Source organism: Bolinopsis microptera, chromosome 7 (assembly GCF_026151205.1).
Source record: "Bolinopsis microptera isolate Bmic1 chromosome 7, MBARI_Bmic_1.0, whole genome shotgun sequence".
Lineage (NCBI taxonomy): Eukaryota > Metazoa > Ctenophora > Tentaculata > Lobata > Bolinopsidae > Bolinopsis > Bolinopsis microptera.
In genome coordinates, this window is record NC_087078.1 from 5016684 (window position 1) to 5044420 (window position 27737).

Genomic DNA, 27737 nt, shown 5'->3' on the forward strand with positions numbered 1-27737 from the left:
TGGCCTCCGTTTTATTCGTATCACAGTTCACTACTAGCTTGTTCTTGATGCACCACTTGCTGAGGTGGTCACAAACCATCTGCATTTTTTCATGGCATCCGGAGATGTTCTCGAAGGAAATCATAAGTGTACCGTCATCAGCAAATTTGTAGCAGCTTAGATATCTTTTTACTTCTTCCGGGGTGTTGTGTGTCATGTCTGCTATGTATAGGATGAAGAGGAGAGGTGATAGTACAGCCCCCTGAGGTAATCCAAATATTGTACATTTTCTTTTTTCTCCTTTATAGTTGTTCACTTTTAGACATATCGTCCGGTTGAACAGGAAATGGTTGTAGATGCGTAGGTGATCAAAAAGATCACCGCTGACTAGCAGTTCTGTGCTCTCACACCAGGGCTGTGAATCGGAGGTACCCCGCTAGTGCCCCCCTGTCAGTACCTAGTCGAATAAGTCGACCTTAGCCTCTCTGCAACAAGTCCTCCTGATGCCTCCACGTGGTGAAGACTGGATACTGGACGATGGATGGTGGTGAACTCCAGGCAAGAATCAGGATGGGCGACGGGTAGATAGCTGTCCCCCGGAGAGACAAGATAGGAACGTCAGTTGTCTCTCGAACTCCTAGCCTCTGAAGAAGTGAGGTGCGGAGCATCAGCTGGAGGTGTTGGTCATTATATCCTCTGACTTTCCACTACGACCCAAATGATTGGACCACGCTCTGGTGGAAAGGATGACTCCCCATACCCGGGGTAACGGGCAGTCAGGGAGAGGGCTAGCTCCTGCAAAAGTTTAGCTTATGCTGACACCCTAGCCCCCCTAGCTCAGGGACAGGAGTGGCTACCTTCGGGTAGTGTCGGAAAAGAAGAAGAAGAAGAAGAAGAACTCACCACATCATTTACCCTGAGCAGACAGTTCGATTGGTTAAAGTCTGAAAAAAAGTTCAACTCAAGTTGATGTTCCTGCGGTTCAAACCCAAATGTTCCGGTAGCGTGGCTTTGGGAAATGACCATTTGCCACCATGGAGGGGACTCCATGGGGTCATTTAGCTATTTGAAAAACAACTATGATGAATTTAAACAGCACTAGGGTTAAAGCCCCTAACACGAATCTTGTGGAGGGTCGGCAGTTTTATGACTTGGTTGGCTTAAAACCCAATCTGGGAGGGCCAGGCGATGATGTACTGTCGTACCCAACACAACACAACAGGATAAGTACAGAACCGGAAAAGAAGAGCAGTAATAGTGGCAGCGTTGTGTCGTGTAGTAGGAAAACGTTCATCGGGACACTGAACGTTCGTACTGTTAGGGAACAGTATAAGAGGATAGAGTTAGCATCGCTCTTCCTTGAGAGTAGAGTTGCAGTTTTAGGGGTACAAGAGCACCGGATTGTGCATGAGGAGGAGATCAAGATCCAGAGTTTCGAGAAGGGTGTGCACCTGGTGACCACACCTGCTTGGAGAAACACCCGACAAGCTGCTACTGGTGGAGTTGGGTTTATGCTGACCAAGCAGGCCTACAAAGCAGTGAGTCTCATGAAATCGTTTGGGAAGCGAATTTTTCTCATATCCTTTGATGGAAACCCACGGCTTACAGTAATAACGGTGTACAGTTCCACTGAAGCAGCATCTAATGAAGAGGCAGAGGACTTTCACAAGGGACTAAGATCTGCATTAGGAGAGGTACCAGCCCATCATCTGCTAATGGTTGTTGGTGATCTTAACGCCCATCTTAGCAGATTGAATGAGGATGATTCAGGTTGGTACTGGCATCGAGTATCCAACAGAAACGGATCGCTTCTCAGGGATACTTTGTTGGAGGGAAACCTTGAGGCAACTAACCACCGATTCCAGAAACGTCCCGGTAAACTATGGACGTATCTCTCTGACGGAACACTGAGCAAGAGTCAGATTGATTACATCCTGATAAGGAAGAAGTGGCGTAACTCAGTCAAGGACACTGTTGTCTCCAATTCTTTTAACTCTCTTGGGTCGGACCACCGTCTAGTAGTTAGTTCAGTCAAACTCAGCCTGCGAAAGTGCCAGAATGCACCTAGAGTAGTAAGATATGACTACAGACTGCTCAAAGAGAATAAGGAGTTGCAAGCCTTGTATTCTGTGGAGGTGAAAAACAGATTCTCTATGCTACTGGAGGAAGAATCTAGTGAGCAGAACGATCCCACGATTCAGTACGGAAAGCTTATGGATGCCGTGAAAGCAACCAATCATAAGTTGCTTAAGCCCATCCCAAGAAGACAACGTAACAACCCCTCCCAAGATCCTAGGGTATCGGAGAGGAGGAGAACTCTGTTTCAGGCCAAAGACGCATATCATGAAAATCCTACAGAGGAGAGTAGAGAGGTAGTTAAGGAGTGTAAGGATGCACTTGCAGTGAGCTACAAAGAGGTTGAGGAGGAGACTCTTGTTTCTAGGATCAGGCGGGCTGAGGATGCTGCTGACAGGTGCAAAAATAAGGAAAGTTGGGACCTTATTAATGACATAAATGGCAGGAAAAGCAAGCCATGCAGCCTGGTTGATGGAGGTAGTGCAGAGGGGAGATTGAAGAGCTGGAAGGACCACTTCACTAAGCTCCTGGGTCAACCACCATCTGTACCTGACCAGGAAATAGTTATCCAAACCATCCACCCCCAGCAGGATATAGAGACTGGTCTGTTTTGCAGGGAGGAGTTAGCGGAGGCGAGGAAACAGATCAAGGAGGGTAAGGCCTATGGTGATGATGGCATAGCTCCGGAGATTCTCAAAAGAGTGGACATGGACGACCTGATTCTAGAGTTCTGTAACAGCGCTCTGGTTGATGGAAAAATCCCTGATCAATGGCGGCAACTCAACATCGTGCCTGTGCCAAAGAAAGGAAATCTAACTAAAGTGGACAACTACAGAGGAATCGCTCTTACGTCCATTGTTAGTAAGACCCTGAATCGTATGATCCTTAACAGAATCAAACCAGCGATGGAGAAAATCCTGAGGATCAACCAAAACGGATTTCGGGAGGGACGCAGTACCACCAGCCACATTCTGTGTCTAAGGAGGATCTTGGAGGGGGCTAGAGACAAAAACCTGTCCGCCCTTCTCTTGTTCATCGATTTTAAGAAGGCCTTTGATAGCATTCATAGGGGTATATTGATGAAGATACTCCTGGCATATGGGATACCAGAGCCCATTGTTAGGCTGATAGATGCTATGTACAAGGACACCATGGCACGAGTCATCACGGAGGATGGTCTGACTGAAGCTTTCCTCATACTTGCTGGAGTTATGCAGGGAGATACACTGGCGCCCTACCTCTTCGTGATTGTCATTGACTATGTGATGACAACAGCACTTAGAGGTAAAGATCTGGGCTTCACTGTCAACCCCAGAAGAAGCAGGAGATACCCAGCAGTTAAGATGACAGATGTCGACTTTGCTGACGATCTTGCACTGACAACAGACACAGCAGAGCAAGCGCAAGATCTTCTCCTCAGTGTGGAGCTGGCTGCTAACTCCGTTGGACTTCACCTCAACGAGAGTAAGACGAAGTACATCAGAGTCAATCTCTCTGAGTCTGACTCTACCGTCATTAAAGCAGCAAGTGGGCAGGAGATAGAGCAAGTAGATGACTTTGTCTACCTTGGAAGCAGAATAATGAGTGCGGAGAAGGACTTTGATGTTAGGAAAGCAAAGGCATGGGGGGCCTGTCATCAGTTAAAGACAACCTGGAAGTCTGGAATGCGCAGGGACTTAAAGATCCGTGTCTTTCGAGCAACGGTTGAGCCTGTACTCCTGTACGGCTCTGAAGCTTGGACGATAAGCCAATCCATGACTAAGCGGATCAATGGATGCTACACTAGAATGCTCCGGATGGCCTTGAACATACGTTGGCCACAAATCATCAACAACAGTGATTTATACGGCAACATCCCCAAGCCATCAGCGATGATAGCCTCCAGAAGAATGAGACTGGCTGGACATGTAGCCAGGCATGACGACCTTCTGGCAAACCAACTTCTGTTCTGGGACCCTCAGCATGGATACAGGAGACCGGGGAGGCCCCACCTTACGTTTCTGGACATGCTAAAGAAGGACACCAGCCTTTCCTGTGTTGAAGAGATAAGATCTGTTATGCTTGACCGCGACGTGTGGCGAGGAATTGTAGTTGCTCGGACCAAGAAGCCGACTTAAGTCAGTAAGTCAGTGAACAGGAAATTTCTCAGCACGTTAAGAATATTTCCTTGAATACCGAGAGTTGATAGTTTGACACATAGTGATGGGAGATGAACACTATCAAATGCCTTTTCGAAGTCCAGGAAAAGCACTATACATGCCAGCTTCTGTCTTTTAACTTCCTCAAGGTTAGCCAGCATTCTGAAAAGATATCGCGTTGTTGATCTCCCTCCAATGAAACCTTCTTGATCTTCATCAAGAGTTCCTTCAATGTCCAGGAAGAGTCTCAATCTTTTATCTAGCACTCTTTCACAAATCTTTCCAAAGTAGGATGATATGGAAATCGGTCTATAAGCACCAGGTAACATGTAGCTGGATTTTCCTTCTTTCCTTAGGAATGTTACATCTGAAGTTTTCCACAGCCATTTTCCTGTGCTCATACACCAGTTAAATATAATCTGCAAGACGTGAAGACAATTTGTTTTCATATGTTTGAGGATGGTAGGGTGAATATTGTCTGCATCACATGATTTGTCATTTGTTTCTTGCCTTTCTATAGCTGCTTTTATCTCGTCTATGGAAATATGGTTGTTCAGCGGATCATCTTCACTGTAACTACTTGCAGATTTGCTGCTAACATTCTGTAATTTACTGAACTCGTTATTTACATGCATGTCGTGCTCTCGGTCATTGGGTTGGTTTTGAAGGTGTTTTCCTGTGAAGAAAGTATTAAATAACAATTCCTCCTTATCTTTTTCAGATGTGACCAGCAAGTCACAGTCTTTGAGGTTGCAGATAAAATTGTCAGTTTTGGCCCCAAAAACTCGTTTATATTTTCTCCAGAATTGAGTGCAGTCTTTGGTGTTAAGTGTTTCAACTCTGTCACGAATCCATTCATTCTTTTCTTTAATCAGCGCTTTCTTGAATGATTCAGTGCTTTCAGTGAGTGTGGCCTTGTTTCTGGGAGTTGATCTTTGCTTAAATCTTTCTTTCGCTTCTAGAGCTTCATTAGATAGAGTTGTAAGTGCAGGACACCAATATGGTTTTGAATGAATGGATACTGTCTTCTGAGGGATGAACATTCGGTTAGCCTCCTGTATTTTATGTAATAACTGCTGCCATAGCTGATCCCCTCGGTTTAATAACTCTGGGGCCGAACGAAGATGTTGACAGTTGGTCTCCATTGCATTTGTCCATATTTTCCAGTCTGCATTTTTCCAGTCCATACACACTCTGGGGACAGTGTCTGATTTTGGGATCCCTCTGCAGATTTCTTGAAGCACCGGATAGTGACCTCTTCTTGGGGCACCTGAAAATAATTCAACATCTTTATCCATCCACTGATTTCCCAACTTTGAGATGATGGGGCCTTCGGCTAACACTAAGTCAATAACACTTCCTCCATTTGTACAGACAAATGTGCAGTCGTATGGTGAGCAGAGAGTTAGGGTTTCCTTTTCAACGTAGTCTAGAAGCTTCTTTCCTCGCTGCGTGGTAACATGATCTCCCCAGTCATGATGTCTTGCATTAAAGTCTCCATATGTGAGAAGAGAGTTGAATTTATATTTAGCCTTATATTCTCTTGCTTTATCAATGTGGGCAAGAAGTCCTTCAAATTTTCTTATGGAATCATTAGAGTTATTGCAAGGTTTGCAATAAACTGATCCCACCAAATATCTCTTTCCTTCAACTTTTATTTGGCACCAAACCGCATCAACTTCGTCTACGTTAAGGTCATAGACCAACTCTGGATGTAGTGAAGGATCAATGACGAGTGCTACCCCAGCTGTCCCTTTATTTATGTCCCCAGCTTTATGAAATACCTTTTTATGAAGGAAACTTCCGTCTGATTGAGTCCAAGAGCTTGTTTCTTGAACCGCCATCAAGAGTATCTCATTTTCGTAGATAAACTTGTCAAGTGTCATCTCAGAGTTAGTTGACATCTTTGCTATATTTATTTGGCCAAAGATCATAATCTACTGTTGGGTTGTGTGGGTGATTTTGAACATTTGTTTGGTTGCATGTTGAGTTTCATGACAATATTTTGGTATGTTGGACAATCTCTGTTTGTAGCTACATGGCCAAAGACATCACAATTAATACAGTAGTCTCTTCGGTTACTCTTGCATTGATATGAGTGGTGATTGTCTCCACATTTGCTACATGTTGCATGGTTTTGGGTACAAAGTTTAGCAACATGGCCAAACCTGTAACAATTGTAGCATTGGATGATTCTCCTTCTCGGCTTATACTCTTCCGCAGTATAAATTACCTGTCCGAGCTTTAACCCATTTCCTAAGCATTTCTCATAGTCTTCCTTAGTCTGAAAGTTGATCTTAAGAGTTTTCAGAGAAATGTTGTCCCGTGTCACAAATCTTTTTGCCCTAGCTCCTGGATAACACCTTTCCACAGAAATTGTTAGATCACTATCCTGAATGTTTGTGGGTACTCCTTTGAGAATGACTGCCCAGCTTAGCTTTTCTAAGATCCTGCATTCTGTAGTCATGTTACTGTTTGCAAAGAAATCACCTTTCCATGATCCTTCTACTCTTATTGCATCCTCTTTAGATGTGAGCTCAATCATCAATGATCCACCTTTGGTGACAAATGTCGATTTTATGGCCATATCTTTAAAATATTTATTGAAGTTTTTCTTAATAGTTGCACTGTTTTTAAGATAATTTCTTGAGAGTCCTCTTGAGACTAGGACTGTCGTGGAGTCATTAACAGTGGTTTCTGATGGCTGGTGAATGTAGTATTGTTTGCCCTCATGTGTTTTATCTTCTGCTATGGTACTGAAAAGATCCAGGTTTGTGTGTCTTGTAGAAACACCTTGATGTCCAATTACAGTTCTCTTGAAGTCTACTCTGTTCATCTCTTTTAGGATGCTTTTATTTTCCTCCGTTATGTTATGCAGTGTGCGAAGTGCTTCATCCATGCCACTGTCAGCTTGTGGGTTTGAGGATACTTTGTTAATCAAGGGAACCCCCTTAGCTAATAAATTTCCCATATTCTCCGTTAAATTCCTCTTTAGATATTCAAAGTGTTTTGTTTCACTCTCTCGTAAGTCTTTCATTTCAGCCTTCATTTGTGACATATATCTTTCGATAGAGCAGATTGCGGAGTGCTGTGATGCTAATACATCAACTTGGTCACTCAGAGTTCTGTTGATGTGGACATTTTGTTCTGAACTACTGATATTTGAGTACGATGTCAATGGGTCAACCATCTCTTTACTACAAACTAGCCTATCTTGTGAGTCTACCTGAATATTTTTCTTCTTTCCCCCATCTCTTCTTTCAGGTGTTGAGGTTCGGATTGGACAACAAATTTTTTGCTGAACTGGAGGATTGAGGTCTGGTGTTTTGATTATAGACTCTTCTAGATGTGTGTTGGACTCAATGGGTCTCAAGGACAGACTGCTGCTGAAATCTCTGTCAGATTTGCTGCACAAGATAGAGAGGTTATCATATGTATCTGAAGCTGACAGATCTGAGATGTGTTCAGTTGGGGCCGAGTCATTTATGGAGGCACTATCATACAGCTGTTTATAGGGGTCAATTGTTGTTTGCGTGTCCACATCTTTTCTCACAACAGTTGTGTACTCCCCATCTTTTTTAGTCAACTCTGCGATTTTAGCTTTAACTTTTACGGAGGCTAGATCCAGAATGTGGTTTAGTAGGCTTGGAGAGTCACATGAATTGCAAAGCCAATGCAAATTCTCAATTTTGCATATATTTTTATATGTGGAGTCTGCCATTGGCTTCTTTCTAGTTTCACCAGATCTTTTTGTTGTTGATGTTGTTGTTTGTGAATCATAACATTTGTAGTGTACTTTCAGTTCACAGTATCCGCATGTGAGCAACTCCTGTTTGCATTCCTTCTGGCAATGGCAGCATAGAATTCCAGAGTCCTCTTGGATGACATGCAAGTCTTTCTTTAATATGGACGGAACAAGTGAAAAATCTGATTCAAGATCGATCTCAAATGTGCTCGGTGTCCTCACAGCTACAGATGTAAGACTTGTCGTAATGAGTTGCTGATTTCCCACTTTGATATTGGGTCCTGATTTTTGATTTGCAGAGTTATGTAAGGAGATTTTTGGATGTGGCTTTAAAAGGGTATGAGGTGGTGATTGCATCTTTGTGAAAAGAGTCTTGACTTGAGAGACATACTCTTTGTTCTCAGCAGACTTGACACAGGACCAGGAACAATCCAAGGGAGTTTTCATAGAAAATGCAAAGAGTGCATAATCGAAGTTACTAGGAACTCCAAACTGCTGTTTGAACTCTATACCCGACTTGAGTTTAGTTGCCAGCCAGGTGTAGGGGTAAGAAAGTGCTCTTACTTTTGCATCAACAATGTTTTCAAGTCGTTCTTGGGTAACTGCAATCATCTGTGGGAGTGTTAAGGCCCACCATGGGACATCTGCTACATCGTGTAGTTTTTCTCCTATGTGCATCTGGTATAGCACTTTCTTTTTGTCTTCGAAGCTTAATGTTTTGCCAGAGTATGCAAGAACAATATCTTTAGGCAGGGCAATTTGGTGAGCAGTATCCGAAAGTTCAACAAAGGAGCAGAGAAAGTGCGACTGCCCGTCAAAGCAAAAAAGAACTTCTGAACTTGGACTCAATAGTTGGAGCTGTGTGTATATGTGACTTGTTTTTATACAGTTTGTGAGCATCTTTCTATTTGAGGCTGACACAACAATTGAATCAGAAGTCTCTAATAGGCTACAATACAAACTTTCGAGTTGGTTGTTTTTTGCAGTGTCAACTGTTGCAATTGACACAACCTTTGGTTTGTTAGGTTTCAGTTTAATAGACATAGTTGTGTGCCGTCACTAGAAACCAAACCAAGTAGAATTGTTACAGCCCAGAGCTTTTGTAAAACTAGCTTTAATTGTCACAATTCTATGATATCTGACTTGATAAATGTCTAGTCAGAGTAATGGGGTGTTAAGCTTTATTGAACTGGCTTAACTTTCCAGAAAGAGCTTTAAAAACGAGCTCTTGAAACAGGCAACACTTGGCTAAACTTTATTATAACTAGTTTTGTCAAGTGATTGTCCTTGTTAATGTCCAAGAATATCAATGTTTATACACTGTCCGTCGCGTTGTCAAACTGAATTCCAAATGTTTCCGAATTGATTAACAGTTTACAGTACCAAGTAGTAGGGAGTAGCTATTTTGTTCTCTTTGGACGTAGTCTGATTGTCTTTGCAGCCTTTGCTTTGCGCTCCGTTTAGAGATCGATTTCCCAACACCTGAAAGGATATGGGCACCAGAAAAGTGTGATAGGGATTGCCAGCAGTGCTGACAAAAGAGCTTTTCTGAGTTTAGATGAATGACAATGAATATGATCTCAGCTGTGAAACTCACCGTTTAGGTATGAGTTGGAATGGTTGCTGAGATGATTGAGTGAGGAACAAGAAAACTATTGTGTATTCTGCCAAACTTTAGTCATGCAACATACAACAATCTGCAATTGTTGTTACATTCTATTGAGGTGTGATGTCCCACTAGGGGTCCTCAATAAATGTAATAGATTTGTAGTGTTGTAATTAGTTTAAAAAAATAGCATACAGTGCATACATGTATGGGCTTAGTAAAAGATGGAACTATGTGTGCAGAACTACCCCAGGAGTTGCAGATAGGCTCACTCCTCTGGAACAAGTAACACGTGATGAGTTTATCCCAGCTATCATCAACAGGCTGTTTAGCTGCACTGATGAACTAAGGAACATAATGGCTCTACCACCAAGATATGGAGGATTGGGTATACCAGTTATGATGGACATGGCAGACCGAGAGTACAAATTCTCATGTAGAGCCACAAAACCCCTTAAAGAAGCTATTCTCAAGCAGGTAGACAACCACACAGAGGACTGGAGAGTAAGCAAAGGAGTGAAAACTGAGATAACAACTGAACGAAATCTCTTCTATCGACAAAAACAAGCGGAAATACGCCAGGAGCTCGAGTCAACACCACTGGCAAAGTTGATGTTCCAACTAGCTGCTGAGAAAGGGGCAAGTGCTTGGTTAACAGCACTACCTTTAAAAGAGTATGGATATCTGATGAACAAACAACAGTTCTCAGACGCAATAGCACTCAGATATAACCTAAACTTAAAGGACAGCCCTAAGACATGTACGTGTGGCCAAAAGTACTCAGCAAACCATGCGCTCATCTGCAAACTCGGTGGATATGTGTCACTGCGGCACAACTCGCTGAGAGACACCTTTGCTGAACTAATGAGAACTGTGAAATGCAAGGATGTGCAGACTGAGCCAGTTCTTCTTCCAGTTGATGGTCTGAAGTTGCCTAAGGGAACAGTACTTGGAGACCAAGCTAGGCTGGACATTTCTGCAAGATCGATTTGGAATGCTTCAGAGAGGGCATATTATTATACATTGTAGTATTGTGCCATCTTGACCATGTGATGTTTGATTCTTAGGAGAGAGATTTCAATTTCGCTTCTAATTTGATAGATTGAGCATGTTAAAATGCATCCAGGGGGCGGCATAAAGTTGCAGGGGGCAGCAATAAAAGCCTGGCCGTTTTAGGGGGAGGGGAGGGATAACAGATAGTACCGTTACTCCACTGGATATGCCATATTTACTTTATGTTGTGTTGAGTTTGCGCTAATCATAGCTCTCTTGAGCTTGCAGTAGCGTGAGCCCCATATGGGAGCAAAGGAAATAAGCGCGTAATGACATCTGTGCAGGCACATGGGCAGGTGAAGTGTTGAGTGTTGAGTGTTTCTCTTTTGAGCTGATTATATGCTTTTGAATCCATGATCCACTGTACAGGTGTGACATTTGTTGGCACCTGCATCTGATGACTATTGGCACCTACATAGACTGTTTGATTACTTGATAGCCAAGGTGAATTAATAAATATGTAGCATCCACAGTAATGATGATACAATTTATATTTGTCAATATGGTGTTTTTGTTATAGACTAAACTTTTAGTTTTCCTGAGTGGCCCAATACTATATACTATACTATATACTCAGTAACTGAGTAAGGAGAGTAGTTATTGGCGACATCACCTTCCAGTGCTGGGAATGCTCACAAGCATACTCAATAAATGCAAATATGTGTATCAGTGAAATAAGTTTGTTTCACCATATTTAATATATTGTTGAGTCAAAATGAATACTTTTTTACCTATTTAGCATGATGCAGGATGCTGTTTCGTATCAAGGAAAACGAGATTCTTATTCTGATAGAACAATTCATGAAATCACAACAGCTGCTGGGATCACTAAGATCGCTTGAAAAGGAAAGCAAAGTAGTGCTAGGGAACCTAAATGAGGTGTGTCTATTCGTTACAAAAAGTACTCATACAACACCACCAATATTGCAGTTACTGCTGCCTTACTTATTGCTTGGTATAAACTTCAAATCGAAATGTTTCATACATCACGTGGAAACAAGCTGCTTTGCTTACAGACAATCCAATATTGACATGAAAAATTTTCATTTCAATGAATATGCTGCATATTTGCCCAGCTTTGCTAATAGATACAAACAAATCAATGAATCACAGCTGATAGTAAGTCGGTCGCTTTTTCAGGATGCTCAGTTTCTTCGAGACTTGATCATGGATGGGGAGTGGACTGATGTGCTGGAATATTTGAACCCTTTGAGGGACAACCCTGCTTACAAGAAAGTTCGCCTCATGATTGAGAAACAAAGGTAAACAGTTTCTTTTTAAGGAATTTATTCCACGTTGTACTATATTAATATTTTAACAAATCTCTCAATAAAGTGTATACATCAGACATATAATATCTTTAAATTCAACCCTTGTTCTCCTTTAATCCTCTCTATAAAATCTAAGTCACCCTATCTCAGGTATCTAGAACTACTAGCAACAGAACGAGGAAGTTACGACGCAGCTCAAGTCATGAAGAGTCTATCTGTGCTAGAGGAGATGTGTCCAACACGTCACGAATACACAGCACTTTGTTACCTCCTAACTAGACCTCACCTGAAACAACATCCCACTTACAGTTCCTGGACTCACTACCAGAGTAGGCTGGAGTGTTTTGAGGCTATAAATAGCTCGCTACTTGTCAAACAAGGCCAGAGTGTTAGGTGAGTAGGTGTTCGAGGTCTCTTTTAAACTGTAGTCAGGTTTACTGAAAATTACAAGGTTTAATGAACAACATAATGCTGGTAATTCTAATTTTTGCCATTCTTTAAAATAAAAACCAACAAATACCGGAACATACCTCATATTGTTACCATGCCATATTCCCGCCAAATCACTTTACCAAGACTAAATAGCCTGTTCTTCGTCAGTAAGTGACGGTTTAAGTAACTTATTATACACGAAATGTTATGGGAATGGGTTAATTAAGCTACATTAGTCCACCAATCACTCCGCCAGGAAAGCAAATTCCATACTTTAAATGGGCTGACTAGTAACAGACAGCTGGCGCTCACTCGCTCTGCCATGTCGTGTAATTACTAATTACTGATTACTTAGACATTCATTTACTGTACCGGTCTTAAACAGCGCGTGTGGCTAATCAAGTAATCATGAGCCTGCTTAAATATAACATTGTTCTGGTAGATATACTCGAGATTGGTGGATAAACCTTTTTTGTAGGTGACAACTGGGATAATTATCTGCTAAGTTGAGAAATTAACGGGCTATATTCAATGATATGTGGGGATGAGGTTTGTGTTGCCATGGTTACAAACAATGTTAACAGAAATACTATCTCGTTGTATGCTGGGTGCTAGGTAGCAACATCAGACACCCGATGTGGAAGTATTAGATTTGTTCTCCACTTTTCACCTTAACAAGACTCTAAAGAATACCTCCGAGTTACTGTATGTGGTTCATTCCGCTAGATTTTAATATTGGAAAGCAACCAGACTTGATATATGTGATGTGATCATGTGATCAAGGACGATTAATATCTTCACTCTGGTGTTAATCCTGCTCCTAATTTCATACTTGTGGCAAGGTTATCTTTCTACCGAGATTGGATACATACGTTATCACGCGGTTACTATGGCGATATAAGATACAATGAATTACCTCATTCCGTAGAATATAATATGACATAACGTTATAACATACTTCCAATATAATACATAATGGATCAAGTTATCATCTCACAGCAGTGGACACGGACACACTCATGCTTCCAATGTAACCATCACACATGAACATGGCACAATTCTACTATTATATATTATACACTCTACCACATTTTAAACTTGTTTTAAGCGCAGCTGCTATTCTCTTTGCATACAGTAGGGCGAAAATATCTCATAAACCAGAGTATTGCCTCTGAAACCAGTGCTTTAAATATCATTAGATATAATTTATAATTAAATAAATGAAAATCTCTCAGTGAGGATATGAGCCCTACCTCTGGTAGACTAGTAGATCTGTTAACCAAGGGGATGTTCTACGAGTCAGCACTACAGCTGTGTTCTCAAAAGTTGGCGCCAGGAGGGTGTGTTAACATCACTGACGCTCTAACCAACAATTTACTTCAGGTAACTTTAACTGAAGATTTATTAACTTGAATCGAGATTTAATAACTTTATAACTTTATAACTTTTTTTAACCTACAAATTATTGCTCATGATTTTAAGCTTTTTCAAATGTTAAAACTGTTATTTTTTGTAAATTATTAGTTTAAATATCATTGCAGTGCAGCATAGCCGACAAGGAGGCCATATTGTTACACTGGCTGTATGAGATACCAACCTCCGCTTTAGTTAAACCCACAAACAAGAAAATAGTTCAGGTGAGATCATAATTTTATCATTCAGTTTAGAGTTTAGACACTCATTAAAAGTGTACATTTTAAGATTTAAGAATTGATCTTTAGAATGCAATCATACAATACTTGACATTACTCGTACGATCTCATTATATAAAGTAATGAGTATTGTTGAAAAGTAAAATGAATTACTTTAATTGTGATATTTTCTGAGAAATATTTGACAGGAGTCAGGATCATGTGAGGCACGCGAATATATTAAGACACTTACTTCCTTCAACACCTAAGTCTATTATACTAGCATGTGTTTTAAAGTGAACTTCGTTTAGTGCCAGATACTTCCTGTCACGGTCACAGTGCCGTCATTTTCAGTTTTATACACTTACAAGTGTTCATCAATAGTCTAGCATTTGAGAGACTGCCTTACTGCCTCAGTTGGCTGCGACACAAAAATAATGAGATATTAAAAAAGTAACTAAAATGTAACGTACAAGGTTTTGGATGCTGACATTTTAAAATGATGATATAACCTTCTCAGCTTATGAAGGAATTGGAAGTCTTCGCCAAATGTGACCTGTAAATAAAACTTCACAAAATATGACCAGTAAATAAAACTTTCTCTCAAGTGTTGACTTGGTTCACTATACAAAATCACATTTTAGATAAATTACAATACTAACTAATACAAAACATAATACTAACAGTGTTAAAAACCAGGTGGAGCTAGAAACAGGACGCCCCCCACCCAGCTCACGTGAACCCACCCTGATCCAATCAACAGAGTTCCACAAGTCACGTGGTCTGACTAAGTCACGTGGTCCAGCATCACCTGATCTGTTCAGGAGTATTGACAGGAGCTGCTACCCTCTCAAATCTAGCTCCCTGCCCACTTCATTACTTCCCACCACTACTGAGAACAGGTAGGTCCTGTATTTTAGAGATAACGGTTAAAATGATTACAATTTAGTCACTCTATAATGTGATACTCTTCAGCTCTTGACAATAGTTTAAATGACCACTACTAATGTTAACCTCACCTGTCATCTGACGTAGAAACCGACCGGATATCCGGCTGAATCGGGGCTATTGAACATTTTATTTCGGGTAATTGACTAACATGCCGGGTCCTTCGATTTGAATTTCGGGGCAGAATAGGATGTCTCGTGATCGGATTTCAAGGTATAATAGCTGGTAGTGGTATAATAGCAGGTATATCGAATAAGGAAGTCGTACTACTACTACTACTACTATGTCGGAACTAAGTCCGATCTACGCCAGACAATCCCCTCCATATATCCCTGTCCCGCATCAGGGTTCGCAGTTCCTCTTTAGAGTTTGTCCCAACTTCCTTTAGTAACATAGACAAGTAGCTTTGTCTTGGTCGGCCTTTAGGAAGTCGTCAGACCACTAAAAGACTAAAATGACTACATTAAAATATCCAATATTTTAATTCTTTAACCACGTAGACTGTAAATTATTTGTGGTATCCCAATTTTTGGCTGTCGAGACATAAATGTAACATTTTTATTATTAAATAATCATATATAATAGTTTTCTGACACTTTAAGATTTCAGCTGATTAGGTTGGCAGCATTACTTTACAGCTCAGTTAATAAATTCAGTGTGCTAATTTATATAAATTTACATAAAAATACTACAAGATTTTTGCAATAAATACATACTATATCAGAACAAATAAAAATTCGGTAAGATAAGTCAGCAGCATTTTGACAGATATTACACATATCCCTTGAGAGAGGGTGCGAGGGAACGGAATCTTAGTAATGTAGAGCGAGGTATACTAACTACTAACTATGTACTAGTAGTTACTCTGTTGGCACGTGCCGTCATACTTTGTCATCTGTAAGGCCTCATCTCATTTCACACCAGGGGGTCCAGCTAATAATCATTAATTTAGAAAACTGAGGCCAGCACCCCCTGAGGCCTGCAGTTTGATTTTTGGATTAAAGAAAACTTCATGTAATAAGTTAGATTATACATCGTGGTGGCAGGTGAGGTAGATTGCAGTGCACATGATCTAGTCGCTCTTATTAATAATTCGTCTCACATCTTCTCTGTAATACTGTAATACTGCACTGTGCCGGCTCAGGTTCAACGTATATCTACTATTTTATAAGCTTGCCTGCTTCTGTAAAAGTGTTTTTTATTTTAGTTTTCTACCAAATTAAGTAGTTAGTTAATTGTAAAAGCTTCTATTCGAGGATCATTCTAGAATTTTACATCTTGAATTGAAACTCGGTGTAATAATTAACCTTGTAATTTATTCGATCGTGTAATGCACTGTTATATTATAGTATAGTACGCTGTTGAAAAATCCAACCTGAGAGTACCTAAAGGTTGCAAATCTAGAGAATTGTTCAGCTTAATCCTTTAATCGCGGTGTTTTTCCCCTCCAAATTTGCCGCACAATTTTAGGCAAGTGCGGGATCTCATTATTTGCAGGAATATAAGTTAGAATTATTTTTGTCAACTAAAAACAGACATGGTCGGCAGACATCAAACACAAACCTAGTCATTTCATTATAGTCATCACTCGTAATATCACGCTTGTGGCATGCTGTTAAACCACTCTACTTTCAAAGTTCAAACCAACACATATTTTCACTTAGTCTCAGTTGACTTCTTTGACCATATATATTGCCTTTGTAATGTTTTACACTAAAATCAAGCTATTTTAAAAATTCTTCACATACTTTCGTCTATAGTGGACACCCTGGTGAGATGGTAGATGGAGAAGCGGAGATGAACACTGGGGATGATCAGAACGATTCAACACACTCAACTCTAAAAGACAATGCTGACTCTTTGGAAAATACTCTCGGCGATTCTGAAGTGAGTAATTTTGTGTTAAAACAAATTTATCAACCTTCCCTGGTACTCTGGTAGTCACACTTCCATTTTCTTAATTTTCATGAAGAAAACCTGATCGAATGTAGTCCAACTAAAACTACAAATTTCCAAAATATCTGCTCAAAAAAAGCAAACACGCGACAATCCACTCCTTCCTAAGATTTAACACGTGACTCCTAAGAAATAACACGTGAGTCCAGACTCCAGATATATTACCAGTGCAGTGTAGCAAAACTTTAACATGACGACCTACTACCCCCCCACCAAGGTAGCTGTAGATGAGAGTAGGGCGGCAGTAAACAACACGCCTCATACTCAAGATAGCACGAGGCAGCGGAATGGAGTGAAGAAGGACAGGGGAGTGAAGAATAGTGGCACACTTCATAAGGGGTTAGAAATTAGGATAACTTGATTTTATGTAGTTTTTGTTGCTTGTGTTGAAGGAAGATATGATTTAACTTACATTATATTTTTAGAGTTTCTTAGGAATTCGGATATCTGGGAACGCAATATATTGTTATGTATGTACATGGTACCTTTTTTCGGTATACAGATCAATAATCTATGATCATGACTTTTATTTTATCTTTTTTCTATTAGTTATATCCTCAGAAAGGGTACTCAAGACTTGTTTGTCCCTTCTCTTCTGGAAATCGAAATGGGGTTTAAAGATGTACAACTAGGTAAGCCTTCATTGATCAACTACATATTACTTATTTGTAATCTGCCACTAAAAGGCAAGAGGCTGAGTCTGCCATAATTGTTTTAATTAAAACTAACAATTCACAACATTCTATGTATTATGTAATCATTATTATAGGAATTTCCCGTCCAATCCTATGATCATACAATAAGTTTTGCTCTGTTAATATTTCCAATTTCCGTAAACTGTAGCTTTGTTGTTACTGCTAGATATAGATTAGCTTCATTTATACTGTCTCGCACTAGTAATTAATTGCTGTATCAGTTTATTATAGAGTATGCTTATTGCTTATAGACCAATAGGAGCATGTTAACTTTGAGATAAATTTGTCCATACGAGTTTTTAATGGTTAATATAAAATGAGGCGCATAAATGAAAGAATAAAACTGAGGAAAGTTTTACATTATAATATTAAATGTAAGTTAAAGAATTATAAGAGCTAGACGAGTGTGAGTCTACAACATAGACCTGTCACCAACCATATATAACGTGCATAGTGAGCACACTAACCACCAACTTTACTTTACTTAACTTAATAAAACTTAGTTAACTTACTGCACTATATCGTGCACAGTGCACACTAACCACCAACTTACATAAGTTAAAATACAGATCTGAAAATACACCTCACCAGTGCAGCAGCCGCATGTGTAAGTGATGGTCGGCTCCAACGAAATGTCAGAAATGTCATTTTGTAAAGCCAAACTGACATGACGGTCACTGATGTAATTTTTAAGTATAAATAACTTTTCTCAACACCACGTCTGTACTGATCACCACTGAGATGATTTTGACCGTTTTTCACTGAGAGCTGTATTGTGCACTGCCATCCCACATAAATAGCTGTCACTCACTTTGTTTACTCTCACAGTTTAAAAGTTCAAAGAGATAAACCTATCAAAATATTCTGTGGAATAATAATATGCCAAAGCGAGCTTTGTAACAAGACCACTGGGGGCAGACTAGTGTCACGTGACACTGTGACAGTCACGTGACTTGGCAAACATGCAGCCTCAGATCAATGTCTCATTGACTCATCATCATATCATGCATTCTTTACTCAGCAAAAAATCCACCAATATGGATTATGCAGAGCTAAATATGTTTATGAATTTTTCTTCGCGTTGTTTAAATGCCACCTGATTATTCCACCGTGTCCTAGTAAGGATCTCGCGCTGTGAGAGAGCATGTTTTAAATATTTCTCGTTCACATTGTTTAAATTCTTGAGTTTAATGTTGTGGAATGCCTTCACGTGGAAAAGAGGTTAAATTTATGCCCTGTATAATGTCTCCTATAGTTCAGACTAAAGACAGCGAAACTCAAAATAATGAAACGCTAAAAGAGGCTGTTGGGGACGTGGAAAAGACAGTGAACGTCTCAAAAGAGACAGAGGGAATGATAACGGAGACAGGACGGGAGATGTCTGATAAAAGTGCACCAGAGCTTCTTATCAGGTTCCGTTTTGGTTTAATCCCTCTTTATTTTTTTAAATGAATATTAGATTTTGGTTTCTTCTGATTGATATTCTTGTTAGATTCACGTTATTGTTCCTGATAGGTTTGACATTTCTAAGACTGAATTTTCATGTTTTGTTTTAGCTTAGTTACCAATTTCTTTTATTCTTCCTCGGTTATACATTTCCACATTTTCTCATGAATAATTCACAATAACTACTGTAGTTAAAACAGCTCGATATGTTATGCTTACAAAATTAAATAAAATTGCTTAACAAATTTGTGGTTTATATTAGAGCAATTTACACTTGCATAACTGACAATTTACGAACCGTCGTACAACTTGCGATTTGGAAAAATCTCGTTTCACTTGTAACTATGTTACTTTGTTACTGATTACTGAATTGACGATTTACTCAGTAACTAAATTAAAAGTTGCTGAATTACCCAGTATCAGAGTGATCAAGTAACTCAATTTCACAGTACATTCTCTCTCAGCTTCACACAAAAGCAAGAGGACAAGATCAAGTGCTTACAGAGACAGCTCAACGAACTCAGAATCCGGCAGGACTCTCTCAGAATGAGTGCTGCTCTCGAACAGGTTACATTTCCTTGCAATTTCAGGGAGAAACAAAGATAGTTCAATCATAATATTAACATTTGTTTGTGTGAATCATAACTCACTTTGACCTTGTAAAACTCTTATATTAACCACTATCTCTCTCAACAGGCCGGTAAAGTACCAAGCCACCCCTCACTTGGTGAACCACGTGACACCACTAAGCCCCTCTGCCAGCACCCAACGGGGCACACTCTACCAACTCTACCTACAGAGCCCCCCATTGATACCCCCTCTGAACCCCCCTTCTCTCCCGTCACCCACAGTGCTGCTACTGACAGGGGCACCGGACCTGGTCTTACTAACGGTAAAATATCTTCTTTTCTCTGACGGTTTATTCGGATAAGTAATGAGTTTCTAAACAGACTGTCAACAGAAGAGAAGCTAACATATTCTCATGGATTTGCATGATAGATGATAATAGATTTGTTCCTTAAACAATGAGACTATACCGCTAAAAATAAACATAAGACAGCAAAATAGACAGTACCATATTGGCTCTGGTCTCCGGTTTAAGTTTGACCGCTAGCCGTCCGCTACAAAATGTTTTGCCCGTTGTGGTATTTGCAGATACTTAGTTTTTCTGTTGAGTCGTCACATTTTGTCAGTCAATCAGCACGCCTTTACGAGACTGTTTTTAAGATGTCAAAAATAAAAACCCTTACCCGAGCTGTAACCATCTGGTGTCTCTAGTTTTTCTAACCCACGTCGGCACGTCTGATCATTTAAACCATGACCATATATCTGAAAAATAGCCCAAGTTTTAGAAGTACCCACTAAATATTACGATTGACAGGAAAAATTCCATCAAGTAACGGATGGCTGGAACCGAACCATTCCTCTCTCAACACTCTGGAGAGCTTTAGTGAAGATAGTCTCCGTCCTTGTAAAACTAGCACCCCCAGCAAGGGTGTCAACCCTGTTGTTACCAACAAGGTTTGTACTGGTGGATTTATAATTCATTGTTTTAATTATTTTGTAATTAGGTTATTTACGAATTGGATAATTGCGTGGTAGTGGCTTGGAAATTTTTGTTTTATATTTGAGTAGTCGTTAAATCGTATTTTATTTCGATCCTATCTTAAAATAGTATAGACAGTTTTTGGGAGTTCCAAATAATTTCTGATTATTCTGATTTTTTGCGACAAATGATACTGCACTGTTAGGATAAACTTAAAATAGTATGATGGAAGACTCAAGTGTCGAACAGTATATTGAAAACTAAAACTAAAATGATACGTTTATGCTATTAGCCAATAGTACACGGAACACTGAACAGTGGTTAGAAGTTCACACACCGGTGGCACTAGTGGCACTAGTGGCACTAGTGGCACTAGTGGCACTAGTGGCACTAGTGGCACTAGTGGCATAACACAGTGCACACAACAAACTGTTTACCAGTAGTTTAACTCAATGTCTCGCTGGATTGCTTGTTATTCACATTTAAAACAAGTTTCACACAGTACGTTGTTCTGAATAGTGTTTGTGCGTTCTCGCAATCAAATTGTGCAGTCTGCCACATTATAAATATTACGGCATTGTTGGGATTGTATTTTTATACGTTACTTGTAGTTGTTTTGTTGCGAAAATTATGAACGAAATGGTTTATTCCAAGTTCGGTTGCTCACACGTTATGCATGGCTACAAGAATAAGAACCATAAAAAGAGGGCCAGGAAAGTAAGTTATGGCGAGGACTGAGGACTGAGGTTTAAAACTCAACTCTGATTTCAAGGATTTGATAAAGGTGCAAAATTAGAATTTTTATACATGGTACTACTACTAGTTTGAACTTGGAAGTTGAAAATTTGTGTGTGTGCAGGTTGCAGACTCGTCCATGTTGAAGATGAAGTTTGCTCCCACAGCTGTACTGGAAGATGTCCAACCTATAAGAAGTGCAGCTTTTCACCCCAGAGGTTTGACTGGAATAATTTACATTTTACATTACAGTTAATAACTATCTACAGTTTTAAAGTTGTCAGTAGGTAACCAGAAAACCAGGTAATTTTCAGGTATGTACAGGTATGTACATAGTTCATATCAACTTACCTTTCACATTCGATAATGGTCAACCACAATGTAATCTCTTTTTATAAATGACCCGAATTCATTTCAATTTAAAATCCGTCCAATCCTTATATAGTTCTATGAAGTCCCTCAGTAATAATTCCACATTCTACCGATATTTCTAAAATTAGCGAATGTATGTTGCTATCACCAGCAATCAGCTGTGGCTGCTTTATCAAGTGCACAACAATAACATGCTTGCTGCTCCGCTTATTTACTAAGTGAGGTGTGTGTGGTCAGTATGTTATTATCATAATATTCTCTATTTCGGGGTCCATTTCGAGGTTCACTTAGCTGTAAGGAAAAATACCTCACGTTCTAATGATTTTTAAATTTGAAGACCATTTGATTCCTCTTATTTGAAAATACAAGATTTATTATCTTGATTTAACGCTAGTGTATTTTTATTCAGGAGAGTTGATAGCTATTGGTTCGAACTCTAAAGCGCTGAGAGTATGTTCCTGTCACATGTTATCTGACTCAGTACAGACTCTAGTCAGTAAGTTTGTTAGTTTATTTGGGGAGGTGACAACCGTTTGTTATAGTTATATGGTGCGTAAAACGATAAATTACTCACCTTACAGCAGCAACCAGTCAAACATGCGAGTATTTTTCCCTAAATCTAGTTCGTGTCGCAACTGCACATATTCACTGACCCGATAACTTTGTTATTATACTAACCTGCATACCAGTCCACTGGTCGGGTATTGACTTATATATAAATCAAACAATATACACATAATATCACAATGACCCTATATAAAAATTCAATAAAAATTCAATAAAAATCTTAGTAAGTTTTATAAAAAACCCTTTCAGTAGTAAAAGTAGCCAATTCGATGTATTGGCTCTAAATTTATATCTAAGTCTTCTATTTTTACTGCACTATTACTTTTCAACCCTCCTTCTCCTCTAAGAGCTTAGTCATTATATGTACATAAAAAGTCGCTTTTCTTTTTAAATCGAATTGGATTTCGCCTTTAGGTCGCATGTTAAACCAAATCAGTCCTGAGTTTCATTACAAAATTAAAGATAATTACCCCTCATCAATTCAACGAGAACAATTTGGAGTTTAATAAATCAATTGTTGTGCACGTGACATAATGTTTTGACGTTAATGTACACAGATTCACTCAACTTTAACCGCTGCTAAACCACTGATTTAACGTTATTGTTAAACACCAACATGTATTCATAGATGTGCTTTTAGCTTTGGATTGACTTGATTAGACTTGATCTCTGAGATATCAATGATAATGGGGTCAAATAATTGCTGGGTGATTGTTTTGGGAATTCGTTGGAATCAATATGCATTGTGTAAAATAATTTGAATTGTTAATTTGAAAAGTTTTCTTCCCGGGAAGATATTAATTGGACCTAAACAAGAAATGCGGCCGCTTTTCTTTTGTGGATGGCCGCTCAATTTCCCGATCCGTGATGGCGTATTTATCATATTCCATACAACCTGGGGACGGCCCAGTCTTTACTGTTTATATAAACATGCAAATGTGGCGAAGTGACATGCCGACTGCCGAGCGCCGCCCAGTTAATATATAATTCTATATTGAATTTGAAAATCGTGTATACTTCTATGTAACCATATGTTTATTGTTTATGCAACCTGACACGGATCTGTGCAAAATAGTAATACCAACTCAAAATAATAATAATATGCTATTAATTAGTGCCTAGTGGGATACGTACATGATGAAATTAATAATGTACTTGGTTGGTTCAGCGCCGCGCGCCAACAATTATATAATTCAGATTGTCACGCAAAATAACTTTGCGCAGGTAGTCACGTGGGCGATAACAGTGCTCGCAGGCACGTTCGGTCGCACACACGGTCGCCCACACGGTCGCAAAGCTACCATATAAAAAAAAACCTCGATCGCTAACCCTTGTCCTTGACTCTTTTGTGCCTTCGGCACTTTGAGTCATGGATCGGGAAAAAATGTAACGCGCGAAGTGTATTATTGTGGCATGAATAAAGGTTGTTGTTCGTTACTGTAGCATTTATCAGCGCGCGCCGCCGGCGTGGGTAACGAATTATCAAAATAAGTTTTGAAAATAAAAGTTGCATTCAGTGCCATTAAATGCTCTAAAAATCGTCCGTGTGGTAAGATTCTGATTACAGGACAAAACAATTAAGCACAGAAGTATCGAATATCAGCGTGAATATTACAATACGAGTTATTAAACATCCTTAACTGATGATGTCCTTGAATGACCCATTCTAATTTGAGTATTGCATTTGGCTAAAGATTAATATAAGTTGTCTGGTAGAACAATAAAATTCTCAGTTGTGCTACCAGATTTCGTTCAAATTACTTAGCAATATAAACTTTGTCCGCACCTATATTAATACGTGATTACTCTATAACCTATTTATCTATCTTTATTGCCTATCTAATGTCGGAATGTCCACAACTGAGCCAGCAATACTTGTCGTATGCTATGTGGGACAATGGGACAGGGAAATGGATGAATTAATGATCACGATTCATGACAAAACTGGGAAAAAAGGACCTGCCCCAGTTGAGCGATGCGTTTTTGTAAATGTATTTAGTTGATAAACATTATAAACTAAGCATGGCCGTGTAGCTCAGTTGGTTAGAGCATCGTTCTAATAACGCGAATGTCCAGGGTTCGACCCCCTGCATGGCCAGCAGTGAAATTTTTTTGAAATCTTTTTCTGCAGTCTGTCTCGATATCCATCCCCGGATCCTCCATGAGGACTTTATATTTTCAATCATTCGAATTTAATTTTACTGGGAAACCTTTTTCATGCAGTATTTTTGGGCTTTGTCCATTCCATTTACTGATCACTCTTACTCAGGGGAGGACGGATGTCAGGATCTACCAGTATTGTTCAAGAGGAACAGACACCACCGGGGTTCTGTCTACACTGTAGCTTGGAATCCAACTGGCAACGTCTTAGCTACTGGTTAGTTAGATAGATATTCTATACATGAAAATAAACACCTCTGAAATCTCACAAAGACTGGTCACGTGCCACCTCGTCACGTGCCACCTCGTCACGTGCCACCTCGTCACGTGCCACCTCGTCACGTGTCACCTCGTCACGTGCCACCTCGTCACGACTCACGTGCCACCCCCAACTCATGCTCTGTCCACACAGGATCAAACGACAAGTCAGTGATAGTGGTAGGGTTTGACGCAGACAACTGTATCAGCAACTCAACAGACAGAGAGTTCTCTTTCCACAAGGGCACGGTGAGAGATATCCACTTCCACGATGATGCTACAATGTTGTCTGTTGGAGGGGGCGACAACTTACTACACTTGTCTGACGTTGAGAAAGGTTGGTCTTCTTCATGGGCTACATCACCGGGGGGGGGGGGGGGCAGCTGCCCCCCCTTGGATTTGGGGGACAAGTTTACAAAAACATGAAAATTTATTTTTCAACATAACATTAAACCAGACGGCTATGGTATACAGTTTTGTTTTCGCACCCACTGCTCTGTAGCCCCACTGCACGTAAATTCGTGTCCCTCAAGTACTGGAAAATGCGTCAAAATTGTCTAATTTCCTTAAAAATTTTCCGGGGGGCTTCGACCCCCTATCCCCCCGACAAGGGGCTCTGCCCCTTGACCCCACAGGGGGCTGCGCCCCCAGACCCCTGCTATTGGGGGGGCTTCGCCCCCCTACCCCCCCACCAGGGGCTTCGCCCCCTTGCCCCCCCTGGGTTGAAGACGTGATGTAGCCCCTGTTCTTGAGGGTGTAGTTATCGTAACAGTGTTCTCAGCTTTTATTGTTGCCAAGGTAATGGATTGTTACACTTAATGTTGCCATGGTAATATAGTTTAATTGTTGCCATGGCAACATACTATCAATGTCTATGTTGCCATGTTACCATACTGTCACGTGTTGCCATGGTAACAATGTTCTGAGTTTGGTTGTTAACTCTCTTACACTAATGATCGTGATTGCAGGAGTGGAGGTATTTGCGTACAGCGGCCACACAGGCACCATACACACAGTAACATCACATAGAGACACCCTCATCAGCGGTAGTGAGGATGGAACTATCCGACTCTGGGACCGGAGGAGTAATTCCTGTACCCGGGTTATTGGTGCTGCCCTCGGCACGCAGGGTAATTTATTCATTATTATTCTTAGTTTCAGGTTATATTGCCTGGGTAAAAATGCGACGGATCAAAGTCAATTATAATGCGTCAATCCCAACTAAAGGTAATTCGAAACATGACTTGCGAAGTATTTAAATAACCTCTCTCAGGAAAGTCTGGCATCTCGTCGTTATCTCTGAACAACTTTGGTAACCTGCTATGTGGGTCACGTGATGACGGGTTGTGTATGTTGTACGATTTAGAGATGGGTAAACTCCTGGCTGCTTTCTCACCCCATACTCCTGTTACTTGTAAAAGCGTGCAGTTTTACAGGAACCCCCGGTAAGAATAACTGTACTGTGTACTGTGTACTCTGTACTCTGTACTCTGTACTCTGTACTCTGTACTCTGTACTCTGTACTCTGTACTCTGTACTATGTACTATGTACTCTGTACTGTATATTGTGTACTGTGTACTATGTACTGTGTACTGTGTACTGTGTACTGTGTACTGTGTACTGTGTACTGTGTACTGTGTACTGTGTACTCTGTACTCTGTACTCTGTACTCTGTACTCTGTACTCTGTACTCTACTCTGTACTCTGTACTTTGCATTATACTATTTATTGCCACTAAATATTTATTAATCTTCTACAAAAAATACACATTTAGGTTTTAAGCTAAATTTTACCACCCTTCAGCTACATCTTGAGTGGATCTTATGACGGTACAATAGCCCTAACTTGTGCAGAACAAGTGCTTCTCAACCCAGAAATTAATTGCACGGAAATTTTAGGTTGGTATTTCACTTTTCTTAAATCTGTTTTTATATTCATGTCACATGTGGTTGGTAGTTTTCCCCTTGTCAAATATTTACCATTAAATTTTGTATCAAATGGTTGATCGTATATCGATATACGGCCGATAGACATTTTTCCATTAACCAACAATAACATGCTCTCGGACAAAAATGTATCACCGGTAAAACATTCTCAAGCAACTATAACAGATATCTCCACCATCGCTATCTTTCAGGCACACATCGTGATAAAGTTACACGAGTCACCTGGCATCCGACCAAACAAGCCTTCGCCACGTGCAGTGCAGACAGAACTGTTTGTCTTTGGACTGCCAGAGATGGCGTCGACGACTAAATCATGAGATGTTTTCTTTTTCGTTTTAAGTGACGGGACTGTTGGTATGGTTATGAAAAGTACGATTTGCGTGCTTTTGAGGACGACTTTAGTTTTGATTTGATCCAGAATATCTGATATTATATTTTTTACGTAACGGCATGAATCAGAAATATAAAAAGTCAAAGTATTCGTCTTCCTGTCTTTATTTATTAATAGATTATACAGTGTATACAGTAGTACGATGATGGTTTTTGTCAATGACATGATAGCATAGATTATCCTTTTCTTCCTTATCTACATTTTTGATTTTGAAATTTGAGTGTTCCCAGTATTAATTTCTTTATCAACCGTGTCTTGAACCGACAATGTATCGCTATAACTCTTTCAGTTATTTTCATAGCTTTTGGCGTATTTACGTAGTTTGACTTCAGTTACAAGGCATATGCTCTACCAATTGGAATTGTCAGCTGTCGACGAAAACTTGGAAGAAGTTATAATCATAAACAATTGTTTAGTGATTGATTAAATTAATGATTTTTGTACGTTTCCATAAACTTTCTTAACTTTAAGTTTAACCTAATCGTGTGGTAGAGAACATGTGACATAGTGGCAGCATGTTGCAATGATCTAACTGCAAATTGTTTTTTCATTACATAAGGAGTATAAATAAGTTTTAGAGCTTTGTGTGTTTTGTGTGTTTTGTAAGTTATCACTTTTCCGAACGCTTCACTAAAATACGCTTCTCTAGAAGTAGAACAGCTCATTATTACTTTCTATGGGATGATTCACATATTACCAAACTAGGAAGAAAAACTACTGTAATTTCTATTGTTTACACAGTAACCTATGTGATGATCCTTTCCTAGTCTTTATTTGTAGGTTTA

The 27737-nt window shown here is 39.8% G+C and overlaps 3 protein-coding genes and 1 non-coding gene across 6 annotated transcripts in view; 3 read left to right on the forward strand and 1 right to left on the reverse strand.

Moving 5' to 3' along the window:
• Nucleotides 1–27737, reverse strand: part of LOC134818943 (serine/threonine-protein phosphatase 2A 56 kDa regulatory subunit gamma isoform-like) — a 79581-nt gene that overhangs the window by 29981 nt on the left and 21863 nt on the right. The window contains exon 1 of one of the 3 annotated variants that reach the window (XM_063828678.1): nt 9683–9705. The exons of the other annotated variants lie outside the window; for them this stretch is intronic. The gene's annotated coding sequence lies outside the window, so the exon portion shown is untranslated. Of the gene's footprint in view, nt 1–9682; nt 9706–27737 lie in introns of those variants that run through there. 3 annotated transcript variants of the gene reach the window in all.
• LOC134818183 (uncharacterized) lies at nt 1062–4172 on the forward strand. The gene has a single exon (XM_063827623.1). It carries the CDS (start codon nt 1062–1064, stop codon nt 4170–4172), a length of 3111 nt encoding a protein of 1036 aa, XP_063683693.1.
• On the forward strand, nt 11330–27726 carry LOC134818942 (WD repeat-containing protein 47-like). Its single transcript, XM_063828675.1, has 21 exons — nt 11330–11476; nt 11738–11859; nt 12019–12261; nt 13536–13683; nt 13842–13937; nt 14631–14833; nt 16640–16766; nt 17053–17174; nt 17397–17467; nt 18786–18942; nt 19441–19543; nt 19673–19868; nt 20358–20497; nt 21382–21475; nt 22039–22125; nt 24466–24573; nt 24769–24951; nt 25583–25744; nt 25888–26059; nt 26419–26513; nt 26753–27726. The coding sequence occupies exons 1-21, from the start codon at nt 11348–11350 to the stop codon at nt 26869–26871; spliced, it is 2877 nt and encodes a 958-aa protein (XP_063684745.1). The 5' UTR covers nt 11330–11347; the 3' UTR covers nt 26872–27726.
• Nucleotides 24221–24294, forward strand: Trnai-aau (transfer RNA isoleucine (anticodon AAU)). The gene has a single exon. It is a non-coding gene; the product is annotated as a tRNA-Ile (tRNA).

Excerpts from the sequence above, each read along its gene's own strand:
- LOC134818942 (XM_063828675.1), top strand. The coding sequence starts at position 11,348 with ATGCTGTTTCGTATCAAGGAAAACGAGATTCTTATTCTGATAGAACAA. Across the intron at positions 13,684-13,841 it reads TAACCAACAATTTACTTCAG|TGCAGCATAGCCGACAAGGA; the intron begins GTAACTTTAACT and ends ATATCATTGCAG. Across the intron at positions 26,060-26,418 it reads CAGTTTTACAGGAACCCCCG|CTACATCTTGAGTGGATCTT; the intron begins GTAAGAATAACT and ends ACCACCCTTCAG.
- LOC134818183 (XM_063827623.1), top strand. The coding sequence starts at position 1,062 with ATGAATTTAAACAGCACTAGGGTTAAAGCCCCTAACACGAATCTTGTG.